Source organism: Physcomitrium patens, chromosome 11 (assembly GCF_059467195.1).
Source record: "Physcomitrium patens ecotype Gransden chromosome 11, ASM5946719v1, whole genome shotgun sequence".
NCBI classification, from domain to species: Eukaryota; Viridiplantae; Streptophyta; class Bryopsida; order Funariales; family Funariaceae; genus Physcomitrium; species Physcomitrium patens.
In genome coordinates, this window is record NC_143420.1 from 8,741,481 (window position 1) to 8,752,375 (window position 10,895).

At 42.8% G+C, this 10,895-nt stretch overlaps 1 protein-coding gene across 4 annotated transcripts; it reads right to left on the bottom strand.

Moving 5' to 3' along the window:
* Positions 1-874: 874 nt before the first annotated feature.
* On the bottom strand, positions 875-9,809 carry LOC112288760 (exocyst complex component SEC5C). Of its 4 annotated transcripts, none has more exons than XM_024533292.3 (22): positions 8,958-9,809; positions 7,581-8,079; positions 7,175-7,305; positions 6,719-6,960; positions 6,309-6,503; positions 6,061-6,188; positions 5,784-5,942; positions 5,564-5,668; positions 5,385-5,459; positions 5,002-5,136; positions 4,649-4,843; positions 4,326-4,472; positions 4,078-4,204; positions 3,666-3,876; positions 3,392-3,510; positions 2,990-3,221; positions 2,756-2,861; positions 2,504-2,581; positions 2,309-2,365; positions 1,914-2,063; positions 1,582-1,785; positions 875-1,451 (listed from the first exon to the last, which is right to left on the bottom strand). In XM_024533292.3, exons 2-22 carry the CDS (start codon positions 8,037-8,039, stop codon positions 1,092-1,094), a joined length of 3,615 nt encoding a protein of 1,204 aa, XP_024389060.1. In that variant the 5' UTR covers positions 8,040-8,079; positions 8,958-9,809; the 3' UTR covers positions 875-1,091. The 4 variants fall into 4 exon arrangements, with proteins under 4 accessions (XP_024389060.1, XP_024389061.1, XP_024389062.1 ...); XM_024533293.3 differs by lacking the exon at positions 8,958-9,809 and adding an exon at positions 8,480-8,621; XM_024533294.3 differs by lacking the exon at positions 8,958-9,809 and adding an exon at positions 8,230-8,425.
* Between the last annotated feature and the right edge of the window lie 1,086 nt (positions 9,810-10,895).

The following is a 10,895-nucleotide window of genomic DNA, read 5'->3' on the forward strand; positions in this document are numbered from 1 at the left end:
CGTTGGGGACCGGTGCATCCGACTTTGCTGACCAGCAACAGGGTTTGTTGGAGAAGCTTTTAGCTACTGAGATGTGCATAGGATGCACCAAAAAAATATGGACAATAGATCAGCATACCATTGACCCCCTAAGACTTATCTCCTGAGTGCAGATATTCTAGCGGTAGCATATCAATATTGAGTTTCCGAAGACCTGCGGTAGACGCAAACAATGGTTAAACAGGACTGCAATCTTAAATGGTATCTTTCACCAGGCCATGATAAGAATCCCTTGTTCGTCACAAATGAATCCAGTATCTGCTTTTGCAGCTTGTCCTGGCTCCTTTCGAACAACAAAAATACTCAGAATGAAGCAGTGAACAATACCCTTCTGCCTGAATTGCAAGATGAAGAAACATTCGGCAGAACCTATGGAGGTTCTGGAGAAGACTGTCGTTAGGAATCTCTTTGTGAGTGGTTTAGATGGTTGCGAGTTCTTACTTGATGCAGTTAGGACGATCCTCCAGATCTTCTTCACTGAAAAATTAGTATTCTATATTGCAGATCTACACGTGTTGGTGATTCATATATGTTCGTGATGCAGATCGATACAGAACTTGTACCATTGACCGGGTTTAAGTTCTCTTACTCCCTTGGCCTTAAAGCAATGTTGAAGAGTCTGTTCTACGGGCATGTCTTAAATTCTTCCATCGAATGCTGCACAGTGCACATCCAAAAGAATGTCGCAGAACCGCCTCTTGTTCAATGGTATTCCAGGTGCCGTATGCACATCATGAACAATTCACCAGCATTCACTGAAATGGCAATCAAGCAAGTTGATTCTCCAGTTGAAACCATCAATGCAACAGGTTCAAGCTTTGATGTACACAGCATATAAAATGAAATGCTTGCATATAAATATGTCATAAAATGGCAGCGAGATGCACAAAAGATGCATTACAAACTCAGGCTTCAGTAACTCAGTTATGCATGTCCCCATGAACTCACGAAATGTGATTAGATTTATGCCTGACCCTGTGAGGCCTTCAATTCTTGTTTCTCTCACTACGAATTTTTCGGAGAGTATCATATTTCACAAGCTCTCTTCTCAACTATCTCAACTCATCGTTATCTACATAAATTTGAGGGTTGCCACGGAAGGAGGGACGCCTGGGATCAAGGCGCCCTCGTAGGTATCGGTCGTGAACACGAGGAGAGTCGACACCAGAGTGAGGGATAGGAGGCGGCAACCCACCCATGATCTTCCCTGAGTCGGATTCCGTCAGGCTAGAAGGTCCACTTCTCCGACCAGAAGCATTGTTTACGTATGTAGTCCGTTTAAGAAAAGATTGAGAACCACGCCTGTTACCTAGATGTCCTGCTGAAAATGCCTCCACGAAGCACAGCACGTTCAAGCGAGTCCTCTCGAGCTCCATGGATAAGTAGGTCTGGATGTGGTCCTGTGCAAGGCCCTGTAGACACGAACCCAGTCAGCGCTCGCATGTCAGAATTACAACCTGATTAAAGTTTGGGATTTAAGGCTGTGTTCGAAGGGGTAGGGTGACATGATTGATTTTGAGCCGTAGTAGTGTAAAACAATACCTGTAAATCATCGGGAGTCATTCCCCCATAATCGTATCCATCTTGGCTTCCTCCTCTAATGGAACCTCGGCCATGATTTTGTGGATCTGTCATTTCGGCAACAGTCTCCATAACCGCGTGCAGTAGTAAAGCACGAAAGTTTGCAGCCAATTCATTCGCTTGAGGAGTCAAATATCCCTCCAAAACGGTTTGCACATACTCTAACTGCCATCAAAAAACCCAAACCAAGAACAAGTTCAATCAAAAGGTTTGAGAGATCCACATTCCGCAACACGAAAATGGAGTCAGACAATTGTGTCAGTTGTTTTGCATGAAAAAAAGGCGTACAATACCTCGAGCATTAGTTGACAGTATCCATTAATATCAAATCTGAAAAATGCAGTGTTTTTGTTATCGTTAAAAACAGCCACCAACGTATCCATCAGAACCTCTACAAGAGAGTTGATAACTTTCTCCAGAAATGGTTTGGCCCCAGAAAAAACCTGCACATCAAAGCAACCACACAATCGGCATAATAAAGTTTTTGTAAAATAAACGTAATACAGATGCTTGACATTAAAGGTCTGTTTACAATAAAGCTTGTTGCTCCCCAACTTGATGTCAATGTAAGTTGTAATTAATTAATAATCAGAGATAGATCGACTTCAATTCAGACCTAATCGTTTTAGAACGAGGTCCAAGTAGGATTTTGTGGATAGAAAATTTAGTTACAAAGATGAGAGCTAACCTCTGCATGAGTGCTGACCAAAGGATGAATTAACTCCATTAAAGCGCAACGGAAACCCTGTTTTTCATGAAACCCAATTTGAGAAAATCCGCCAAAAGACGCACAAGTTGTGGATAAATATGTAAAAATATATATATATATATATACATACACACACATAAAAAGCATTGAAATAAATGAGATAACAAGGCTTACTTTAACTGGAGGGGTGGCAGACCATTGGCTGCCATCATACAACAGACACGCTTCTGTCGCTCTCAGAATCTCTCTTGCCTGCATTTCAAGGACAGTCTATCATTCACCATCACATATTGAGTCACCAAACAAAACAGGTAATAGTCACAACCTTCTTTAAAGACTGACTGATGTCAAACTAAATCAAGGCATTCATTACTTGCAAGGGCCTAGATCTAAAAATATATGCAACATAGCCCATTAACCACTCGCCTTAGCAACGTTATAGTGATTTAGAATCTTCTTCTCTAATTCAGAGAGAGTGTTTGTCACTTCTTCGTAGGTGGCCATGTTACCCCCTTTGCTGGTCGAATCAGACCTGAAGCACACCACGAGAAACTAACATGTGAGGGGCAAGACATAGAAAACATAATAAAATTAGCAATATTCAGATGAAAAACTAATAAAAAATTTACAATAGGGTTTATCAATGCTGATAGAACTTACCCTTCATAGGTCCAAACATGCTCGTATTTCCGTGTTTGCTCTGGAAATAGAGTAGAAAGGCAGAACCCAACATTGCTGAGCACCATAAGCAGCCGCTGATGGGTGCTAGTGATCTCCACTCCAGCTAGAAGCCCCACAAATCCATCCTCCCACTCTTGTCCCTCTTCATCTTCCTCAGTCTTGTCCTCGGTTGTTGCAACGGCCAATTCATTCGCTAGTTTCTCCAAATTCCCTGCATTAGGATGATCTCAAAGAGCAGCGATCAGGATTCAATCCACTCGCACATTCTGCTCCTGCCACCTCAATTTAGAACTAAATACTGAAAGCTTCTGCATCTGCGGTGGCTCTAAACTATTGTATAGATTTGTTTCATGTTAGGATCAAAAAAATGAAACTACTTACCAGCGAGTGCTAAGAAGCACTCAAAAAAAGTATAGCGAACTGTATCCTGCATCTGGTGCAACTGCAGGATCATATCCTCGTGGAGTTCAGATCCATCCTTACGTAATCTCTCCAACATCCTGACTCCACACCCAATAGAACGGCACCATAAGACCCCACCATTCAAGTAAACGGAAACCTGAAAGAAAAGAAAACTCTAATGGTCAACAGCAACAACAAGCCAGCAATTTGAAGGACCATCAACGACAGTCAGCGACAGAGAAAGGTTGATTACTCTGTAAGGTGATCCAAGGACGTCACCAACAAATCTTGGAACCGCAGTGGAAGGCTTGAGATTGCATACGGCGAGGAGGTGCGTTGCGCCGCGGCAACAGGCACCCAATCCTCATCAATTGCAAACTGTGAAACTGCCGTGTGCATTAGTGAGCAGACACGGAGTACAAAGATCTTTGTCACCTCAGTCCGCAACGCCAACAGCATTTGCACTGGCAGCATTGCAACAAAGGAAAAATGAAAACTTATTCGTCAAAACGTAAATGAAAGCAACTCAAAGTTTGGTGAAGCTTTAAGCTCCAAAAATATTCTCCACGTATCATCAAAAACAGGGTACATATCAAATCTACACGTTTAATCAGCTAGAATGGTTCTAATGTATTGATTATGTAGAAAAGGTAAATCATGGTCACCTGCGCTGCTTGGGGCAGCGTCATTATTCTTAAGAGCAGTATAAGCTCTTGATACTTCAGCAAGCGCGTCTCGCATGTATGGACGCAAAACATTCGCTTCTGCAAGCTGTAAGAACGCAGCATGGACCTGCGGATACATGCAATGCACCATCATCAGATTAAAATTAAAAACCAACGAAGACAACTCACATAAACTCAACCCTGATTCCTAGTATCTAGAAATGCCAAAAACATAGACATATGCTTACTTTAGATTCGTAAAGAAAAATGGTGCAATGGACCATCGTCTCCACTTCCTCCAGTGTGTGTGAAGTCTTAGGTACCCTATCTGATCCATCACTGGACAGTGAACCAGTGCTACCCCGAGACAAACTCCTGCCCACTGCACTTGTTCCCTGCATCCCCAACGGATCAATGCATCAGTTAAGGTAAACTGTATTGATATCAGTTGTACATTCGTGGGCATTGTGAAAAAAACTGTAAAAATATAACTCGCATAATAGGGACGTAAACAATATTAGAGGAGGAGAATAAATACCAAGGTTGCATAAGGTGCTGATAACAAGCTTACCGTGGCAAACTTCCCAGTGACTATGGACAATGCGAGACGCCAGAAGAGGGGTACGTGATGCACAACCACCAAGGTGAGCCTTCGGATGAAACGTCCCAGCAAAGCATCTGACTCGTTGCTTGTGGTATCAGCAAGGCTCCCCACTCGAACATCTTTTTCATTTTCTCCAAGCAGTAATGCATAATCTACGTCGGACTGGAACAGAACATGCACTTATCAGAGTCGCCAGCTCAATCGTATGAGCAGTAAGCTATATAGTGCTTACATCAAGTTCAATGTTGCAGAAAACACTCCATTTATGACACCAACAATTACTGTAGAAAAAGGGAGACTATTGAGATAAGGCGTATTACCTTGTTTGATTGAACTTGGAGCTTTTTCCAACGAGCGTCTGACAGAACACGGTCCCGCACTCGACCGGAAAAGGCGTCCATACGGGCGTCATGCTCCAGGCTACATCCTTCCAGAAGTCCACGTATCTTCCGATCCTGTAATAAATTGATTCATCGCAATTGGGCATTCTCTATAGTGTTGACGGCTAGAAAACAAAAGAAATACATTCAACCAAATACCAACCCTAAACCAAATACATACAAGATGCCTGATAGAAATACGAATTCCCTGATCATGTCAAACCATGTGTTCGAACATTTGATACAATTCTCTAAATAAATTGCTACCCTTGTTCAGAAATAAGAACATGATGAAGAGCTATTGCAGGACTTGGCTTTAATACCTGGACGTTAAGGTAGTGCCAAACTGGATCGCAATTTGGTTCCAGCTCCAACAGCAGCCGAATTGTGGTCTCCAACTAGAGATCATGAGCATTTATTTAGCTCAGTAAGATCTTCAAAACGTCATGTGTACATATTTTCATAGTTGTGATTAGAGGTAGCAGTTTAATTTGCTACTTACCTGTGCAGCTTCAATGTGAGGATCTTCCATAGACTTGTATAATGTTTCCTTGAACTCTTGAACAATCTTGTCTACCTCCTCTAACACTCTCTTGAGAATACCCACCTGGACATCGAAAAGCACTGATGAGCTCTATGAAATTAAAATGCTACTAAACCATTTGCCACACATTCGTAGGAATTTAGTAAAATCCGATGCAATTAGAGCTTTAGTAACGCACATGAGAGTATAGATCCAAGGACTTGGCCTTCTTGTATTCTCGTATGGCTTGGTCGTACTCTCCTTTGCTGATATAAGTTCTGATGATGCTCGGCAGATTAAAAAGAGTTCTAAATCTTTGTAGCATCCCTTGCACGGAACGAATACGTTCTACTTGAGCCTACCACCATAAAGACCAACTCTTGAATAAGTCCACCCTGATATTTGCTACTTTGACAAGATAAGTTAAGAGATGATATAACTTGACAAGAAGATTTAGCACTAGTTGAATACAGAACCTGCCGCTCCAAAAGAGGCGAGAACGCATGGTTTGCAGCATCTTCCACCTGCTTGATGGAGTTACTAAGGTGCTGAGTGCCACCTCCCTCAGTGCTTGATTCTATCTGCTGCAGCTTCGAGTGAATGTCTGTAACCATACAATGCTTCTTTCAAATCAAAGCCCTCATTAAACACATGCACATAAGAGCGTGAAACCATGAGCCCCAAAATGACATAAAAACTGTCAGAATAACAGCAATACACTCACCATCGATAGTGTTTTTACATGAAATAAAACAATCAAAATTTTCCTTCACGAGCTTCTTCAATTCGTTGTTGCGCTGTTTTAGGTCTTGGTTCAGCCCCTCCTCTGCTCTCTCCAGATCGGCAGCCAAAGTATTCTGGTGCACGTGGGATAGGAAGAACTTGGGATCAAACTTCTCTGAAAAATAAAGCAGCTTTTCTGCAAGACAAACACAACAGATTATTTCTTATGCTGATTCTCAGCGCTCTTCTCTACGACGAGTAAACCAATGAAAGGGTTAAGAAACGGTTCCTAATCGATCCTAAAATAATAACTTAACAAGTAACCTAATGAAGATAAAAGTAGAAAAGTAGAAACCCTGGCTTCCTCAATTAGCACAATACATCTATCAGATAAACAACCGGAGTACATACCTCTGGTTGCCTGGTCTCTAATCACTGGAGCTTCATCCTTTCGAGGAGAAGCCTCGTCTTCTGCTGTAGGAGCAGTAACAGCTTGTACAGCGGGTACTTTAATGGACTTCCTGCTGCGAAGAAATCCCCGCTTACGATCACTTCCTTGTCCAATGGAAGCAGCAGCGGTCATATTTGCAGGAGAGCTGTCATCGCCTTTCGTAGTCTTCGGAACAAGAGTTAAAGATCGCACATCAATGACACTGCAGTTCGACAAAAATTGTAGCGTCAACAGCAAGATCCTGGCTAACAAATTCTGAGATTTCTGAATAAAGCTATGCATGAAAACCAAGAAATGAGCTTTAAATTTTCTGCCTAAAGCTGCAGCCTAGGATCTGAATGAGTTGATAGAGCCAATAGAAAAGTTCAGAACATGAACACTTTGAAGATATTGTGCACTGAAATAAAGTCACGCACCCAAGTCCCAAAGGATCAATAAAATCGTCGCTGTAAGAAAGAACAGGATCCACCACGGATCTCTCCCTCAGGTTTTGGGTAGCAGAATACGCTCCTCTAGTTTCTCGAAGCTCCCGCACCCGTCTTTCCAGCTGCATTCCAAACTCTCTCAACGCTCATCAAAGGCATAAAAAATAAAAAATAAATAAACAACAAATAAACAAACAAATATGGATAATAGAAGCAATGAGCTTTCAAAAACAACTCTTTGACTTGAACCAGATTGTTTATTTGGCTGTTTAGGTTGTGAAGATAATCACTGAGCTATCGTGCTTGCACATTAGAGAAACGCCGCACAAAGAGACAGCAAAGACACACAAACAATTGGCAAGCAATTTGAGAGTAATGAGCACTTGAACTCACTGACCTCAGTTTTGTAGTAGGGTTTCCATGTCGAAGGTTCTTCCTCGTAATCTTCCTCCCACTCATTTTCATGTGCATCTTCCGCTGAGAGTTTGCCGTTCGCATCTAAATGCTTCAAGCCTCGGCCGGATGGGCTTTCATCTTCGGATGAGATGCTGAGCATGTCCACTTCGTCGTCGTCGTCATCTTCAACTGGAGGACGTGTTTGCCTAGGCTGTAATGCACCCTGAGGTGCTCTCGTGGGATGTCCTCCCGGTTGGAGCTGCGGCGCTGGTCTACTAGGAGGTGCCTTAGCCGGTGGAGCTGCTTTGCTAAGAACGAGGGACTTGGGGGGATCAACCGAGGTAGGTTTATTAGGAGAAGTCCGGAGGTTCGCTTCTCTCGCTGCCTGCTCCGCCAAAGCTCTCTGTAAAAGCTCCTCTTCTTCGTCGTCTTCATCGTGTCCTGGCGCCCGCGTCGCCATTGCACTCTCGAATTATTGATGAACTCTAGCGATGCAGCTTCTGTAAAAGAATATATTCACGAAGGAAGAGCCAAGAGATTAGATTGATTAGGAAGCTCGATTTAATTGCATGCAACTTAGAAGGAACTGTAACGAGAAAAAAAAAAAAAAAAAAAAAAAAAAAAATCTTGTGGACACGAGATTCTCTAACCTAATACATTGCTCAAATACACCATGCAGATAGCACCTTTCCTCGGGCATCCTTCAGAGCGGGGATTGGATTCGGCATTGCAAAAGGACATCTATGATACTAGTGTTTAAGAAAATAATATACGAAGAACGTTGCAGAGTGGAATCAGGGTTGGGTTTTGACAAACGAAGCATCGCTATGATGAAGGGGAAAGAGTCTAATCCTGCGGAAAGCTCGGGGATTCCTTGCATAGGGTTAAATATATAAGTACCCTTTCCAGCGCTTGGTGTCATGTGGTAGGAATTGTAATCGAGTGCACGGGATGAGCGAGAACCGTGCATTGAATTCGCATGATTGTTGCGTGACGAATGGAAGTTGACGCTAGGTCTAGAAGCTTACAATTGTTTTGCTGGTTGCTAAACCAGCAAAACACAACAACAAAAATCTCCCACGGCAAGTGGATACTCCGCACTCTACTCAAAACTTCCTCTCCCCGACCAATGCACCAACACCGACGCAATCATTAAAGATCAGTACGAAATACCCGCGAAACTAACAACCTGACAACAATTCATCACAACCAGAAAGACCAGCTGGCCATCGAGTACCACCCTCACGAAAGATGAGTGACAAAGACCTCGCCACATAAAAGATGAGCCTCCTAGCTGTCACCTCAACACAGAAGAGTCCACTAATTGTACTCGTGCGAGCAAAACCGGACGATTCCAGGCACATGACAATGAGCTCACCGGGAACGGTCAAACGACACTGAAGGAAACCCCAATTGACGCTTGTGCAGATTGTCAGCGTGTAGCGTCTGGACTACTGCTTCTGTGCCCCTCTTTCCTCCGAGTCCCTCGCCTCGCGATTCTACCTATATCCCATTCACCAGGTTTTCCGAATTCCGCTTCCAGAGCGTGACTGAGGGACGTCGGGGATTCCCTGTGGTTTCTGCACTGGATAAGTGCCTGAAGCAGTTTCCCTCTGGACTAATAAAATTTGATTGCACATGTGCTTATATATATATATATATATATATATATATATAAATATAATTTTGATTGCGAGGCCCAGCGGCTTTAAATGAACGATGCGTGAGCCTCAGGGGTTTTGCACCTCCGCTCCTGCAATTGCGCTCACCTGAAAAGGCGAGAAGTCTGGAGTGAGGACAATACTTTCTCCACTTAACCCCCATACCCACCCCGCGGCAGGAGTTCTAGCCTAGTGCCGAGGGGCCAAAACGAGTACCAATCGATGCCGCGATCTCCTTGGATCATTCACACAGGGGGGGACTTCGGCGTATTGGTCGGTTACTTCCTTTTTCTTTTCGCCGCAACAGCTGCGACAGGTCCTCAAAGAACCCGATTGAGAGCTCCGTGTGCACACCGCAGTCAGTGTCAGATTTATCGGATCTAGGCACCTGATGCATCCACACGAGACAGAAACCTGATCGACCAAAGTACACCTGGTTAATCAAGATTCACCAATTCCGTCGCCACCTTATTCTCATGTTCCAGTTACCTCACACTTCGACACCAAAGCTGCGTTGTCAGATTCGGGCCGCTGGGGCCGACGCAGTGAAATCCAACGTAGCAGTGGGCTTGTGAAAGAGCAAATAGAGCCCCAGATTCATGGCTTGATTAAAACGGCGCGGAAGGGACCCTCTCTCGGTCTGGCCCCGACGGAAGGATACCTCGGCTCCATTCGTCAACATAAAAAAAAGCTAGTCTCCTACTTCGGTCACCAGCAGACAAAATTGGAGAGGAATTTCTATAAACGGGAGCGAAGTTGGAGACAGAACAGATTCTCATCGTCGACGCTGTTCATGAGAGAGTGAGACCGTCCTCCTCGCCCTGCGTCGCGAGCTTTTGCCTCAGCATATGGCAGCGTCCCGCGCTTGCCGTGCCAGGCCATGCTTATCCGCGGGGACCGGCACCCAAGGCTCACTTAGCACGCCATTATACAGGTCTATATACCGGGCCCGGCATACGAGTGGCCATGCTTTCGTCACGTCAAGTTCGCTGATATGTGCTGCATATTTTCATGGCGTAGGACTCTCTTGCCTGAGGAGGACATGCTCTATCCATTTTGTAGACGTAATATAAGAATGTGGTTGGTCAATTTCACATGTTTTCTTTTTTCTATTTCTTTTCTTTTCTTTTTCCTTTTCTTTGTTTGATTGTCTTCTTAAAGAATCCAAGAGCAATAGATAATTTAAACGATTGAAACAAGATTGGAAAATCAAAGCATATTTTTCAATGCAATAAAGCAATAAAAATAAAACCGGTATTTTCTTTGGTACTTTTTGATGATTTTGAGATTGTGCTAAGTGTAAATCATCATAATTTAAAACATAAAAGCCACAATTGCTTTAATCTATGTTTTTTCATCACTAAATTTTTACATTTTTTTTTTCTTTCTTACAAGTTGCCTTGTGAAGAGTGCAATACAAATACAGAATAGAATGTTTTTATATGGAAAACAATATATATATATATATATATATATATATATAGAATTCACAGTAAAAAAAAATGTGGGTTTTTGTTTATGTTTTATCAATTGATTTTGAAAATGACCCACAACAGCATTACTGGAAAACAAATATACTATTCAACATTTACAATTAAATGCTTTTATTTTCTATAGAGTAATCATTTTTTATTATTCTAAAATACTACGTCATT

What these genes read in the sequence shown, in the direction of transcription:
- LOC112288760 (XM_024533292.3), bottom strand. Translation starts at nt 8,039, where the DNA reads ATGGCGACGCGGGCGCCAGGACACGATGAAGACGACGAAGAAGAGGAG. An exon ending in ATCACTATAACGTTGCTAAG is followed by an intron (nt 2,582 to 2,755) that starts GCGAGTGGTTAA and finishes CTTGAAATGCAG; the next exon opens with GCAAGAGAGATTCTGAGAGC. An exon ending in CTGCCACCCCTCCAGTTAAA is followed by an intron (nt 2,366 to 2,503) that starts GTAAGCCTTGTT and finishes CATGAAAAACAG; the next exon opens with GGTTTCCGTTGCGCTTTAAT.